The following is a 16,659-nucleotide window of genomic DNA, read 5'->3' on the forward strand; positions in this document are numbered from 1 at the left end:
ATGATCATGATCCACCCAGGCAATCAAGTTCATCGTCCTCGAGGCCTGCGGTATATTCTAACAGCATGATTAAAAAAATTAATTGTATGCCATTAATTTTCGTTTATTAACCGTATTATTTGTGTTGCAGTCTCCCCCGCCCCTTTGCATGTGGTTTCATTGGATATACCAGGAGCAGCCGGATTGGGTACGCCATGAGGTGGAGGAAAAATAGCGGCGTGCATGGGCAATGTTCCATGAGGAAGAGTGTAGGAAAAAGGCTGTTGCTAATGCTAAAGCAGAGAGAGAGACAGATACAAAAATTAAGGGCGGAGCAAGCTCGAAATCTTGAGGTGAATCAGAAGAGAATGGATGATGAGGCTGCACGTAGGTATGCAGAGGAAGAGGTGCGCAGAGAGGCTCGTGAAGCGGAGGGGAAGAGATTAAGGGAAAGAGCTGCCGAGGCGCAAGCGGCAGAAGAACGCGGCGACAAGTCCGGAATATGGCCACGGTGGACGCAGGGCAAATAGAGTGATCTGTTGTACTAGCTATGTATGTTAATTTCAGTTTTACTTTCGCGTTGTATCTTAAAATTCGTTGCAGTTATTATGTTGTATCTTAAACGTTTTTACTTATGTTGTATCTTCATTACTGGAGTTAATATGCAAAATTAAACTTATTGGAACTAATATTAATATGTCTCTGAGATACATAGAAAATGTCTCATACATAGATTAAATGTCGGTCGCGCGCGTAGATAAATATATGATACATAGAAGTAAGGTTCTTTGTATCATTCCTGTCGACGACGACGACGACGTTGCTGTCGTAGCCTTGGACCGGAAGGCGACAACCGGGGACGAGGGGGATGAGGTGGACGCAAACCTCGGCCGTACCGATTTTCCTCATCCTCTGTACGTGTCTCATCTGCTCGGCAGCAAATTGGGCGACCATCTGCTCCGATGGGCCAGTGCTATGGCCTGCAGTCAGTGCCTCATGCTCTGATTGACCTATCATGCATGCTGCAGTCAGGGCCAAATGCTCCGATTGAACGGTGCTCGGTCCTGTGATGATGGCCATCTCCTCTTCACCAGCGCCGGTACTCCTTCCGGCACCATCATCACCTGATATAAACTGAACATACACCATGGGCTCTCCGTACATAGCAGCATCAGGTGTGCTTGCAAACCTCATGTACGTACCCCAATTTCTATCACTCTTTACCTCCCGCAAACCTCATCGGGCAGGTGTCCCGTCATTCCCTCCTACGATGATGAGAGTCTCAACGGTCATCTTCTTCCCCCGCATGTCACGCCCAAACTGTGCTCGGATGCATCTTCTAACATCCAAAAATTCTCTATTGACCATGTCTGTCACTACAACTTTCATCGAGTCGCAGCGCGACACATCAACACCAGAAAATTCGTCACGTACGACGTCTCCATAAAACACTAACACAGTTTCCATCGTACCTACCGCACAACCATACTTTTAAAATTATATTAGTAAAATCGCAGCTGAACTCATATTACTTTTTTCATAATTTATTATATCAATTATAACATGCACTTAAGAATTTTAAATTATTATTTCCATAAAAACTATGGAATAAATTTCCATCCATCAGATAAATATTCTAACATCAAATATAAGACCACATCATTTATACCTCAACTTGAAGATGACGGTTCTTCAGTAATAAATTACGCGCCACGAAATTCCCAAATAATGCAAATCGTCAACACCACAAGCGGTCCACTTCTATTACACCTGAAATTCATATTCAACAAATATATTTACAAATATTCGCATGTGCCCCTATTTTTTAGGATAAAAGGGTACACAAGTTTGTACACCTACTTGTCTGGTAGCACATGCAATACTAGGTAATATCAATCCGGTGATAAAAATTACATCCACAAAATATAATTTTTTTACATGCTGTCTAACTCAAAATTTACAGTTATTAATTCCATACTAATGATTTTTACACAACTACTGATCTGCTACCACATGCAATACTAACAAATAAACTACTCACTAACTACATGCGATAATCACAGTCATACCAATTTTAAAATAACAAATATCCTAATCACATTCTCTCTAACTACATGCGCTAATGATATTCACATCAAGAGGCAAAGCATGAGAGACTTACTTTGATATGTCTTCTCTGCAACTCAATCTGCTGCATCGGACACTAACAGCAAGAGGCTAAAGCGAGAGAGATTAAGTGTTGCACCGTACACTAAGCGTCTGAGTTTACAGCGAGAGGCAAAGCATAGGGACTGAGTGACTGATTCCGCGCAGACGAAACACACTCAGGCTTATAAAGAAGAGTCAAGCATCTTTCACAGTGCATTATCGAAATCAACGCCGTTTGTCCACTATTACAAATCTCAATCTAATTTCTGTATACTGCAGTGCATCCACTGATAAAAACATTGCAAACTTTCGCGAGCGGGAATCATCACAATCAGCAAAGTCACATAAAAATCCGCGCAGTTTGTCTCTAATTGCCTCAGAATCAGCGCCGTTTCTTTAGTCAGCGTCAGCAGAGCAGCCGGTCGGCCGGGATTCCCTCTCGATGCCCGGTCAGTGTCTGCTGCAGGCGCGGTCGGCCGGACGCCCTCCAGCTCGATGCCTGCCTCCGGCGCGTGTGGCGGCAAGTGCCACGCAGGCATGCCGCCCCGTGCAGCGGCGGCATGGCCCGCGGCCATCGACGGTAGTTTAACGGCGGGGCTGGGCGCTAACGTGCCGCCGGCCAGAGCGACGGCGGGTCCCTGCCGCCACGCAGCATGGCGGCATCCTCCACGTGTCGCTTGGGGGCTCTGCCGTCACACACAACATGGTCTTTTTTGTCAATTTTGCTCACAGGTGGTCCTTTTTGTCAATGAATTGGGGCAGGTGGTCTCTTTTGGCAAAATTTCAAACACTAGGTGTGTTTTGGGCAGTTGTCAAACGTTGGCAAATTAAACGAACTGCTAATCAATGTTACCAAATGGTGGCAGCAAAGCAAGCACACCTTTATACCTCGGTTATAGTAAGATGTAGCCTAGTTTCTCTCGAGGAAGAAGAAAAAAAAAAGCATGTACTGTCTCTGAAAAAACATATTGCAGCCCTTCAGAGTCATGAACTCCTGATGTCTACGGTGATTTCCTTGCGCCTGAATTAGTCCTCACGCGTGCTTGAACATCTTCATGCTCATCCAGTGCATGTACACGGCCACAATTATCACAGGGACCGTCAGGGGCACAAGCAAGCAGTAATACCTGGTAATCAACAACAGATTTAAGGGGGAGCAATGTGTTATGCATGCTCATCTCAAAACAAATGGCGAAAAAAGATGAACTAGCGCTCTATGTCAGGTGAGAGATCTCGACGATGCAAACCTGTCGTTTCATACGGCAAGCAAGAACCAGTTGTCCGACGGTGGAAGTGCCTTGGACAGGACGGCGGCGTAAAGGAAACCGGCGAGGAGCGTGATGCCGAATGCAACCAGGGCGAATCCCATGGCACGGTTCGCAGCGAGAGCCATGACGGACCGGTCTGAGCCTTGGTTGATTCGAGGTAATCTGAAAGAGTTTAAGAAGGTGAATAGAGGAATACATAAGGAAAAAAATGGTGAAGAAGGGAATGGGCATCCCGGCTGTGGCATTTCGCCGAACAGTTTCTGTGCGTTTATACAGGGAAGGACGCGCGCAAGAAACCTGGGCTGGGCGCAGGAGCAGGGCGACTCGCCGATCTGACGCTGGAATCAACGTCGCTCGCCTCAGACCCTCGCCAGGAATCGTTCCCTGAACATAATCATGTGCCGCTGTGGTCACGGCGGCCGGTGCGGGTTCGGTGGTCTGCTGCGTATGACGGATGAAACCCCGCTACGCACTACCCAGGTATTTATGTATGGTACTCCTGTAAACTACTTCCACCATCCCAAAATCCCAAAATGTAAGGCGTCTAAGAATCACTCAAAAATCAAATCTTAGTAACTTTGACCAAATATTGAGAAAAAAATACGTACATCTACAAGATTGAATGAACACATTTGGTGAATTTATTGGTGGTAAATACCATTTTGGTGAATTTATTGATATTAATTCAATATTGTAAATGTTCATATTTTTGTGTATAAAATTGGTCAAACTTTCAAAATGTTAACTTTTGACTAATCCTTAGACGTCTTACATTTTGGGATGGAGGGAGTATGTCCAGCTAGACCGACTAAACAAAGCAAGATTTGCATCCATTCATTAAATAAAAAGGAGCGTTGTGACATGAGATAAACTTGAAGATCAAAAAGCAACAATTGTGTTGAGGGCATCTCAAACGGGACGACGCATTTCGGATAATCCTTTCACCTTTTCATGATTTCTATAATCCTGCTAGCTATTGTGTATCGGTTGTCCCAGATCCGACTACTTATTGTGAGGTTGTTGTTCATCATGAATGCCAGCTTGATATGGCTAAGGAGATTGTTGTGCTTGAGCGTATCACCTGTAAGTGGGTTTATAAGGTTAGGACCCACTCTGATGGTACTCTTGAGTGTTACAAAGCTCGACTCATTGCTCGGGGTTTTCAACAGGACCATGGTCGTGTGTATGACAAGACTTTTGCTCTTGTAGCTCACATGCCCACTGTTCGGACTCTCAGCTCGATGTTATGAAAGTCTTTCATGGTGAGTTGTGTGAGGAGGTATATACGCAACCACCACCTGGGTATTCTGTCACATATGGCATCGTTTTTCGTCTTCGTTGCTCTCTCTCTATGGCATGTAGGTAGCAAGCCCTTCGTGCCTGGTTTGAGCGCTTTGCTTTTGTGGTCGCAGTTGTTGGTTTCTCTCCCAGTTTACATGATCCAGTGTTGTTTGTTCATTGCTCTCCTCTTAGTTGCACTCTTATTCTCCTTTATGTTGATGATATGATCATAACTGGTGACGATCTTGAGTATGTTGCCTTTGTCAAGGCTCGTCTTAGTGAGCGTTCTTATGTCAGATCTTGGTCTGCTTTGCTACTTTCTTGGGATTAATGTTCGTCCACCTCTGATGGTTTCTTCATATCCCAAGAACAGTATATTCAAGATCTTTTTTACCGTGCCGCTCTTACTGATGATCATACTATTGAGACTCCCATCGAGCTCAATATTTGTCTGCGTGCTTTGGATGGTGATTCTCTCTCTGATCTGACTCGTTATCGACACCTTGTCGGGAGTCTCGTCTAGCTATCTGGTTGTTACTCGTCTAGATATTTCTTATCTTGCCCATATTCTGAGTAAGTTTGTTTCTGCTCCCGCTTTGGTTCACTGTAGTCACCTTCTTCGTGTTTTATGCTCTTTGTCTCTTCTTTCCTCGTTCCAGCTCCATTTCTACTTCGATGCTACGTGGGCGAGTGATCCTTCGAATCGCCGGTCCCTTTTTGCCTGATGTGTTTTATTCTTGGTGGTTCTCTAATTGCCTCGAAGACGAAGAAGCGGATCGCGGTTTCGCATTCAAGTGCAGAGGCCGAGTTGCGAGCTATGGCTCTTCTGACAACTGAGGTGACTTGGTATGGTGGTTACTTGCAGATTTTGTTGTCTCCTTTACGACACAGAATACTCTCTTGTCGGATCGTACATGTGCTATCAGTATTGCACAGTGACCATGTGAAGCATGAGCTTACCAAGCATATTTTTGTTGATGCTTCTTTTGTCCGTACCAGTGTGTGTCGAAGACCCAGACTAGAACGCATCATAACCTTCTAGTCTCCAAACTCAAACTTAGTGTTGTGGATCTACCATGAGTTTGAGGCGTGGGGTAAGGGGGTTCTCGGCATATTTCACACATGTACATGTACTATATATTGTGGCATTTGAAACACAAGTTGCTTATTCCTAACAAAAATAAAGACAATGACCAACGTTGTCGGTACTTCCACACAGTTCATTCACCATATTATAAACGCAACCAAACACCATAAAGTGTCATCATTCCATGCCAAGTGTCAAATATAGAACAAAATTTCCGGCGAGTTCATAGATGCTACCAAAATATAAACAAGATTGTATTATTATGATAACTCCAATTCATAGTCATGGTTGAACCCAAATTTGCCGTAGACATACTTAATGAATTCCAAGATGCCCTTAACTTCATTCTTGATCTGCAACAAAACATCGGTAGCTCCATTTCTACTTCATTTTTTATCGTGCAACAAAATTAACTTCTATAACAAACACTTGTGTGTTAGGAATATCCACACAAAAAAATGAAACTTGTTGGAAACACCGCGCACAGTACAATCTTTCCTAAGAAAAATAAATCTCTTTCTGAAACAATACAAAATGGACGAAACTTACTTTGCTGTCTCTACAAAAAAATATTATGTGCATCATCCTGCAGGAAAGATATCAAGAGATTAATTAACCGATAGAGGAAATAAATTTGTAAAGAACTTATCAACTAATAACTGAAAAACGGGTAGCATTAGCCTTACCTGTTGGAATCTTCTAATGAGTGTCAAACCTTTAAGTGCACTCAGCAATGCGCACTGGCAACTCTGCAGATTTCATTGAACACATTTGATAAGATTAAGAACGATATTTTCAAAATCCACTTGAGAACCGCAGTAGCAAATAGGATTCCCTCAAAGGATAATGTATCATACAAAAATTATTTATTGCAGTGACAACAAGTATCTGAAATTGTGCATAAAGATCATTTACTTGATTTTGGTAATAAAAATCCACCAGACACGAAACTAACTCTCATAATTCAGAAGTGAAGTACTTTTACTTAGAAACAATTTGCTTAATGCACACCACTAAGAACTTGGATCTGTTGTGTGTAGAGATTTTCCATAAAATAGTTCAGTTCACTGAAATGAAAATGGCAATGAGACAACGTGCCATATGTGCAAGACACTGGAAATAGAAAGATACTCCAGAGCACAATCTATTGTGGGGGAAATTGGTTTGGATGAAAGAAGCTTTAATATTCATTATCAATTTATAACCATGGCAGTATTCAGTTGGCCATGATTTCAATCAGGATACCAACGGAGTAAATAACTAAATATACAATATAACTGAAATTAGAAAGAAGCTCACAACTGTCAGAACGAGTCCCGTGACTTTGGCGTACCAGTGTTTTACTTGCTCTCTACTTTTTTGGCAGAGCAATTGGTTGGAAATGTTACCAAACGTTGGCAAATTAGAGGAATTGCTAGTCAATGTTACCAAATGATGGCAGCAAAGCGAGTACACATTTACACCTCGGTGTTATAGTAAGATGTAGCCTAGTTTCTCTCAAGGAAGAAGGGGAAAAAACGTCTAGTGTCTCTAAAAATAAATATTACAGCCTTTCGGAGTCATGAACTAGGATGATTTCCTTGCGCTTGATTAGTCCTCACGCATGCTTGAACATCTTCATGCTCATCCAGTGGAGGTACACAGCCACGATTATCATGGGGGCCGTCAGTGGCACAAGCAAGCAGTAGTACCTGAAATGAAAATTAACAGCAGTTTAGATGGACCGATAAACGTGCTCTGATCCCAAACGAAAGGTGCCAGAAGGTCTACTGGTGCTCCAGCCTCCAGGAGAGGTGAGGTATCTTGAGATGCAAACCTGTCATTTCGAACAGCAAGTAAGAACCAGTTGTCCGGCGGTGGAAGCACCTTGGACAGGACGGCGGCGTAAAGGAAACCGGCGAGGAGCGTGACGCCGACCGCAACCAGGGCGAATCCCATGGCACGGTTCGCAGCGAGAGCCATGACGGACCGGTCTGAGCCCTGCTTGATTTGACGTAATCTGAAGAAGTAAGAAAGTGAAGAGGGATAGGCATAAGGAAAATGGTGACGAAGGGAATGGGCGCGATCTGGCCGACTTGGAGTAATCGATCAGTGCGCATTCTGGCTGTGGCATTTGGCCGAACGGTTTGCGTGCGTGTATACAGGGAAGGACGCGCCCAACAAACCTGGGCTGGGGCGGGGGCGGAGAGCAGAAGCAGGGCAACTCGCCGATCTGACGCTGGAATGAACGAACGTCACGCCGAACGGCTTAGGCAGGGAAGGACGCGCGCAACTCACCAAATCTGTGTCGCCGTGGTCACTCCGGCCGGTGCGGGCTAGCTCCCCTCGCTGAAACCCACTACCCCTGTATATAGGCTCCCTATAAAACTATCTTTTTTTTTTGAGAGACCTATAAAACTATCTTCAGCTAACGCTGCAGCTCAGCTCGGCTGAAACTGGCACGGCACATCACACACTTGTCGTAGAAAACGCTGCACGGACAGATGCACACCACATAAATGATGCTCAATCCATCACACGTCGAGGCTCACGCATTCGGCACACAGGAAATTAAGGATCTACTAGAGCTTCATAGTAATTTAAATTCCCCACGGTTCAAACTTCAAACACCAACAATTCAGCATCCAAATTTTCCTACTACATATACAAATAGCGCGCGGCTTGGCACACTACGTACTCAATATGCGTGAATCGAGCCCCGGCTTGGAGCTTCTCTCGCAACCCTATCTGTAAGCTGCCACTTCATCCCTAAAACGTGCGATGACGTTGTCAATGCTCATTGGAGATCGTTCGGGTTCGCGGCTGCCTCTTAGCCTCACGCTGACCTGCAATAACATCAGCCATCCACATTACTTAGAATTTCATATAAACCAGCGCGCTAAATTTATATGGCTTTTTTGCAGTTTAAGTATAATATATGTTGCATTATCTCAAGCTGATAGAAAAAAAACTACTAGGGGGTATGTCAACGGTACATGATTAAATTAAATCTCATTAAATCATGTAATTAAGCAACCGTCTGTACTATCATGACTAGTATTATTTTTTTTAAAAGAAAAGGTCGCACACAAGCTAGTTTAATCTGTAAACACCCTTTTACAAAGCCATCATGATTTTATCCAGAACAATGGGTGTGAAAAGAAGTCAAACCGTTTCAGATTTTGCCTCTCTTTCACCTACGACAAGAATATAGTTAAACTGGGCGCCTTGAGTTTGAGCTTCAGCAACCTGCAAAGAAAATCAGACATAATGAATCCACATATTATATGCTTTGAGATCTCACAAGCCCAACCGCATGCGGCTGCGCAGTAAATGCCCAAAAGAGACTGGGCAGTAGTAAGAAACAAATTGTGCCAAAAGGCAAGATAGTATAACCTTTTTGTCAATTTTTTTGTCACTTGTGTCGATTTCAACATCAAAACCAGCTTTATATATCTTAGCATGAACCTGAGCATCAGAAGTAGATTGTTATTTAACTTTAAAGAAAAAGAAACTCTCTGGCTGATCGATTAGCACCGCCAAGAGACTTTCAAACTGCTACAGACCGGATGGAAAAATAGTCACAAGTACAACATTTCAAACAGTGGTCACCAGAGAAGAGCTACCAAGTAACTCTTACCTGCTTTGCATATTCTACTGATTTGGGCGATATAGAGCAAACAATGGCTTGACGAGGGCTTAGCCACAACGGCCATTTACCATTGTAATGCTCCAAAAGAATAGCAAACATCCTTTCAAAACTTCCTAGGATTGCCCTATGTATCATCACAGGCTTTTCGGTTCCTTCCTCTGTAGAGTAAGTAAGATCGAAGCAAATAGGCAGCTGAAAGTCCAGCTGCAACAGACATCAAATGTTAGAAAATAAAATATTGTCTACAGTTTATGTTGTTAACGTGTGTTTTTTTTTTTTTGAAAAGGAGGATAAAAACTAGAGAACCTGAATTGTCGCACACTGATGTTTCCTTTTGAGGGCATCAAACACACCAACATCGATTTTTGGGCCATAGAAAGCACCATCTCCTTCATTAATCTGCACGTAGACATCTAAGTAAGTGATCTGATTCAAGGTCAGACAAACGGCCAGTTCCAGTAGTTTCTTGACAAAGCAATAAGAAAATTATTGTCAAGTATTGGCTAGGCAGTGTGCTATCAGCACAGATATTCAAATTAGTAACCATGAAGCTAAAACAACATGTATGCCAGAGTAAAATATGTTGATGCTAATCAGTTACCAACCATCATTTGTACAAAGTATATATCATCATTAAATTATATTCTATGACTGGAGATCATCATAGTGTATACATTCAACTGAGTTTAAAAAATGGTATGTTTCTACGTTGGCAAGTCAAAGCAAAATAAATGTGATCACACAAAACTTTTTGGGGCATTAAAGCACTGCAGAACGCAAGTACAATTAGAAATGGTAGAATAATGTAGTGAAAACTTCCCTTTACTATACTGAAAGTACTAGATGCTGAACATCCAGGAGCACAAGGTGATGCAAACATTAAGGGAAAAATGACAAGTAAAGGTACCTCAAATGGCTTCCCAAACTCAAGCAAGGCTTCTCTAAGTTGTTGCTCTGCTTTGTTCCAGGTTTCAATGTCACCTAAATACTTCTCAGGTCTCTGAAAACAAAATGCAAGATGACAAGACTATAGGACCAAGTAGCAATCAATAACTGTTTGTTAGATGTAAATGGTGTATATATGTTAAGTTGTTAGTAACTAGATAAATGTAGCACTACGATAGGCCATGACTTCGGAAATCATCGATCTAAAATTTTCTGAAACTTTGAGATGGCAACAGGTTGGAAAAAAACTGCAGTCCCACTGTTCAACCATTTCAAAGTTTAATTTTATTTAAAAACTCCATAGACGAAGTACATAGTACAACATATGCACTAGCAAACTTTCATGCAAAAGTAATACCATTTATTTATGAGCTCTATAAAAGATTAAAATTTGTGCATATAGAGTTTCTAAACTAGTCCTTCAAATTTATCATTAGAAATGTCTGGTTTGTGCATAAATTTCTAAAGTGTGGCCTTCCAATAATCCAATTACTACGACTATGATTGTTGTTCAGGAAAAAAATCAAACTCTGAGATTGTCAAATAGCAATGGTGTGCTCGCCCACAACGGGTTGCAGTTTTACTTTCCGAAAACACAACCATAAACCCATTCAAGTGTACACAAGCTAAGGATTTAGTAGATGCTTCCCTAGCACCAATACTAATATATCAACTTATTTGCGATTCAACTCGATCGTGGTTACCATATATGTCAAAACTAGACACAATGACCAATGCTATCGGTACTTCCACACAGTTCATTCACTATACTATAAATGCAAAAAACACCATAAAATACCATCATTCCATGCCAACTGTCAAATATAGATCAAAATTTCCAGCGCGTTCATAGATGCTACCAAAATATAAACAAGATTGCATTGTTACCGTTGATAACTCCAATTCATAATCATGGTTAAACCCGAATTTGTCGTAGACATACTTAATAAATTCCAAAACGCTCTTAACTTCTTCCTTGATCTGCAACAAAAATAACTTCTATAAAACATCGGCAGTGATACAAACTGAGGAAACATCGAATCCAAATACAAGCCACAGTGAAACTACTGTTGAAAAAGGAATTCATAACAAACACTTGCGTGCTAGGAACATCAAAAAACTAAAAGACTGAAACTTGTTGGAAACACCACACACAGTACAATCTTTCCTAAGAAAAGTAAATCCCTTTCTGAAACAATACAAAATGGACAAAATTACACTGTCTATATAATTCAAACTTACTTGGCTCTCTCTACAAAAAATATGTGCATCATCCTGCAGGAAAGATACCAAGAGATTAATTAACCGATGGAGGAAATAAATTTGTAAATAAATTATCAAACATTGAAACTAACAACTCGAAAACGGGTAGCATTAGCCTTACCTGTTGGAATCTTCTAACGCGTGTCAAACCTGTAAGTGCACCACTAGCCTCATTTCTGTGAAGAACGCCAAATTCAGCAATGCGCAGTGGCAACTCTGTAGATTTCATTAAACACATTTGATAAGATTAAGTACAATATTTTCAAAATCCACGTGAGAACCGCAGTAGCGAATAGGATTCCCTCAAAGGATAATGTATTATAAAGACTTATTAATTGCAGTGACAACACATTATCTGAAATTATGCATAAAGATCGTTTACTTGATTTTGGTAATAAAAATCCACCAGACACAAAACTAACTCTCATAATTCAGGAGTGAGGTAATTTTACTTGAAACAGCTTTCTTAATGCACCACTAAGAACTTGTATCTGTTGTGTGTAGAGATTTTCCATAAAACAGTTCAGTTCACTGAAATGACAATGAGACAACGTTCCATATGTGCCAAGACGCATATCATGGAAATAGATTGCAGGGAAATTAGTTTTGATGAAAGAAGCTTTAATATTCATGATCAATTTATAACCACGGTGGTATTCAGTTGGCCATGATTTCAATCAGGATAGAAACGGAGTAAATATACAGTATAACTGAAATTCGAAAGAAGCTCACCTCTGTAAGAATGAGTCCCGTGCTTAAATATTATGCAATGCCCAGGACAATTCATTGGCTTAAGACCAAACTCCCTTTTGTCGATCTGCTCAATAGTAAAATCAACAAGTGTCCTTAGTTACCACAAATGCCCCTAAAACACACACACTGTTTAGGCACTAACCCTAATACACATGCTTTCGAGTTCTTACCCTTACACGTTCAGGGACCACCCTAATACACTCCATTTTCTAGGGTGGCACCCGACTTTATGAGGTGATAACCGAATGATTAAGGGTAAGTACCCAAAAAAAGTATGAGGGTAGTGTCTGTTATCTCGGGTACAATATATAATTTCTTTTGGGAAAGAATCAACATAAGTCATAGTTGCATAACTAATGTCTCTAACTCACGGTTATGGGATATGCATAACAAATGTCCTCCCACACTTACGCCCGGGCGTGTATTCTCGAAAAAAACGTACGCCCGGGCGTGGACACAGAATAATTGCGGGTGGCAGGTCGAGCTGGAGATAAGCCACGCCTGCTATATCCAGACGCTTCTTTCAGTTATTATTGTGCTAGTTACCCTCTTATTGAATATTTCAAAAAGTTTCCTCTTATTGATATCGTCTCCTGACTGTTAGGATCTGATTTTGACACCTCAACTTATAAAGGGACTTGGCCAGATGACTAAAGCAAGCAAGAAAACCCAAGTATCTATGTCCCTGTTCGTTCTGTTACCTGACCTGCAAGGCGCAAAGGCAACAAGGCAACAAGGCACCGCCTCCGGTCGAGCAACTGCAATCCTATGTTCATACCAGATGCTTACCTCAAAAGTAAACATGTTCTCCTTGTAGTTCATAGCATGCCCAGATTTTTCCCAAATCTCCATGTTGTAAACATTTGGACTCTCAACCTACCAAACACATAAGAATGGAAGCAAATGAAACATAGTAACTAGTCTGAGAAGTCATTTATTACTACATAACAAATGAACACTCACCTCTTGGTAGCCTCTGTCCCTGTATTCTTGTCGCAAGAAACTGAACAATTTGTTTTTAATTTTAATACCATGTGGAAGGAAGTTGGGACTTCCTGGACTGCATAGGTGTGAAGCTAATCAATGATCTAGCACATGACAAGTACCCAAAGTTGCAGGAAAAAAATGAAAAAAATAGTATACGAAAAAAGGATAAAATCTAATAGAAAACGCTAAGGTACCTAAGTGGACTGAAAAAGAAGAGTTTCTGGGACTCCCCCAATATCCTATGATTGCGCTCCTCGGCAGCCTCTATCCTAGCTTCATATTCCTGCAGATTATCGAGCAATAAATTGTGCGTAAGGCATAACAGATTTTTAGAAATGAGATCATAGCATAATTCTAGGAATTTATAATTACCACTCAAAGGAATAAGTTCAGTTTGCTCCCTCAATTCGGGTGCTGTACACACACTTATCTAACTAAACTACTAAACTGGGTATCTTGCACCATCAACATCTAAAACCAGACCCAATAACTGGCTACAGTGGTTTTGGAATAAGTTTCAGCTTTTGTTACCATGCATGGTGACATGGTTCCACAAAAGAAACAAGAGAAAAGAGATGGTAGATGTTTGACATGTTCGAGGTATGTATTTTGTGTCTATAATTACATATCATATCTCTGGTCAGCAACACTTTCCATATCAACGATAGTTGTGGAAATTATATGACATACCTTAAGACGTTCAGAATCAGGGAAAGAAATTCCATGTACTCTCTGCAGGCTCTCGCGGTTTGCTTTTCCTCTCCAATATGAAGCTGAAGCCTAAAGAGTATTTACATGTAAATTCAAATCTGAAGCACTAAATTCCATCAAGAAGAATAACTTAAATTAGGGATCAGCGTTTAGCAAAAGAATGGATTACCTTGAGGCAAGTAAAAGCTTTCACAAAGGAAGTATTCGGGATGTGTGGTCCAGGGCACAGGTCAACTAAAGAACCACATCTATATAATGTAATGGCTTCGTCAGGCAACTCACTAATGATTTCAACCTTAAATTTGTTTTCAGCGAAGCATTTCAGAGCTTCGGCCCTGGAGACTACAATACGTTCAAATGGCTGCTTCGCGGCGACCACTTTTCGAGCTTTATCTTGGATGCGACCGAAATCCGACTCGTTCAGAGTGATATCATTGTAGTAGGCATCACAGTAGAAACCTTCCGCATTTGTAGTACAAGGCGAGAGACTACACAGTTTGCAGCCGTACAAACTCTCCAGAGCCTGCATATGTGTGCGTACATCTTAAGTTAGAAAAACTTGAATTGAAAAAGAAAACGAACTGTGTTTATTATGCTCAAAAGATTCCTTTTTTATTTGCAAGCTTTGAACTCACTTCTCCAAGAATAAGAGCACTCGAGCGCCAAAAGGTGGCACACCCTTCCACGGTGTCGAAGTCGAGCAACCTGAGTTCACAGTTATCTTCGAGTGGCCTTGTCATATCCCAGGGTTCTCCATTCACTTGAGCAATCAAACAGCTAGCCGCTAGCTTGCTTGATAGTATCTCCTTAGCAATGTCCATCGGGGTAGACATCCACTTCTTGCCTTCCTTCACGGCGCCATTGTGATCAGGCAAAGTTATCCTGAAGCATTGCACAGGTAATTAACGAAAATCCATTGTGATCATGTGTAGAAGCTGATGATTGCACGTGCACTTGAAAGTTTAACACCTAATAAATGGTACTAGTACAATGCAATAGAGTTATAGGATATGTTACAGTATGAAGCACTTCCTTCTTTTTGTTTGTAAAGAGGGGTGGATGTTGAGGTACAAACTAACATAGGTTAGGATCAAAATCGATAGGTCCCGCGCACTCAAGGGGACGATAAGTAATCCGGCCCAGCTGCTAACAATTTCCATGTGGCCAGGCAGCGCTTCGGCTAGGCAGGTTTTGCTTATATAAACAACAAGACACAGCAGCAGAAGAAGAAACCTGATGGGATCGCCGCCGATTCTGCTGCGCTCGCGGTCCTTGCCTGTCCTTGAACTGCGTGACGGCCGGGGGCTGCACCGGCGCCTTCTCTTTCCCGCCCATCGCAACGACGGATTTGTGGTTCTCAACTCCGGCGAGCTACCGCTTAGCTAACTCAGGCCAACGCAACCAAGGACATCCTGCGTTTTCTTGCCGTGCTATTTTCAGACATTGGGGGCCCCTACAAAACATGAGGGCTGCTCCAGGAGAGCAGACTTGACGGCTACTCTGCCTGGCTAGAAAACTTGACGGTTACTCTTACAACTAGCAAACTTGCGAGCTGCTCCTCTATGGGCCGCTTTTGTTGGGCCATAATTTCATTTTAAAATATATATTAAATTATATTTACTTTTGATAAGTTATGTTAATGGTGAAAAAATCATGTGAATTCATGAATGACAAAAATGTCACGAGGTCGAGCGCATCCACAAGAACCGCAATAGGCGGCTCGAAGAACTCTGTCTTGAGGTCGTAGCCTAGCGGGGCGAAGTGTTCAGGATCCTCGTTAGAGGGCGTCGGAGACGGGATGCATGGCCCACCCAACAATGCTCAGCGGCGGCAAACTCTAGAGTTCGTCATCGAAGAACTCGCGCTTGATGTCGTCCACCAGCCACCCGGCGCTCAGCCCACCCAAGAACCACTCCATGGGCGGGAGAGTGAACGCGGGCGGGGGCAGCAATCCGTCTGTGTCCGCGGTGATGCTGGAGGCAGAGACCTCATCTTCGTACTCGGCATCAACGAGTTCTGCAGCAACTTCCGCGGTAACTTCCGGCACGGCGGTGAACTCAGGCGCAACGGCGACAACTTCCGGCGCATCCACCATCTCCTATGGTATGGCATGGACTTCTTCCCCGAATATTATTGTCATGGTACTTGTCCTGGTGTTCCAGCGAAGTGGCGGCGCTGCACACGGCGATGAATGCGGTGGTGGTGGCAGCGCCGGAGGCCACCACTAGGGCCGGGGCCGTAGCGACGGAGAGGGGCACAAAGCACTACCTTGCGGTGGTGGAGACCACCGTTCCTGTTCTAGCGATGCTGCTGACTCCAGCTAAAACTCCGGCCGTAGTTCCGGCGACGAGAAGCAAGACTGAAGATCCAACGAGAAAAATGAGGGCGGCGATGCCACGAAAAAGGCAAAGGGAAAAGCAATTTCCGGTGGAGAAGACATCCTCTTCTTACCTTTCTTCTTCTTAACTTTCTTTCTCTGTTCGTAGACTACTCTCTGTCTAGAGCAATTCATGCCGATAACCTGAGATGATACAAAGATTAAAAGGAAATGGATGTCTTTATTTATAGAATCTGTTGGGTATTTATAGGATCCCAATAGGTACTTT

General features: G+C 42.5%; 2 protein-coding genes across 2 annotated transcripts; both read right to left on the reverse strand.

Annotated features, from left to right (window-relative positions):
- Positions 1-7,335: 7,335 nt before the first annotated feature.
- Positions 7,336-7,725, reverse strand: LOC124648797. The gene is made up of 2 exons (XM_047188502.1): positions 7,580-7,725; positions 7,336-7,454 (listed from the first exon to the last, which is right to left on the reverse strand). Exons 1-2 carry the CDS (start codon positions 7,723-7,725, stop codon positions 7,361-7,363), a joined length of 240 nt encoding a protein of 79 aa, XP_047044458.1. The 3' UTR covers positions 7,336-7,360.
- A 574-nt stretch (positions 7,726-8,299) lies between these two features.
- On the reverse strand, positions 8,300-15,338 carry LOC124650599 (threonine--tRNA ligase, mitochondrial 1-like). The gene is made up of 17 exons (XM_047190114.1): positions 15,287-15,338; positions 14,689-14,935; positions 14,223-14,576; positions 14,033-14,122; positions 13,537-13,625; positions 13,319-13,415; positions 13,145-13,231; positions 12,335-12,419; positions 11,724-11,818; positions 11,582-11,614; positions 11,228-11,320; positions 10,302-10,394; positions 9,701-9,793; positions 9,383-9,598; positions 9,139-9,210; positions 8,914-8,991; positions 8,300-8,588 (listed from the first exon to the last, which is right to left on the reverse strand). The coding sequence occupies exons 2-17, from the start codon at positions 14,884-14,886 to the stop codon at positions 8,487-8,489; spliced, it is 1,875 nt and encodes a 624-aa protein (XP_047046070.1). The 5' UTR covers positions 14,887-14,935; positions 15,287-15,338; the 3' UTR covers positions 8,300-8,486.
- Between the last annotated feature and the right edge of the window lie 1,321 nt (positions 15,339-16,659).

Source organism: Lolium rigidum, chromosome 4, assembly GCF_022539505.1.
Source record: "Lolium rigidum isolate FL_2022 chromosome 4, APGP_CSIRO_Lrig_0.1, whole genome shotgun sequence".
Lineage (NCBI taxonomy): Eukaryota > Viridiplantae > Streptophyta > Magnoliopsida > Poales > Poaceae > Lolium > Lolium rigidum.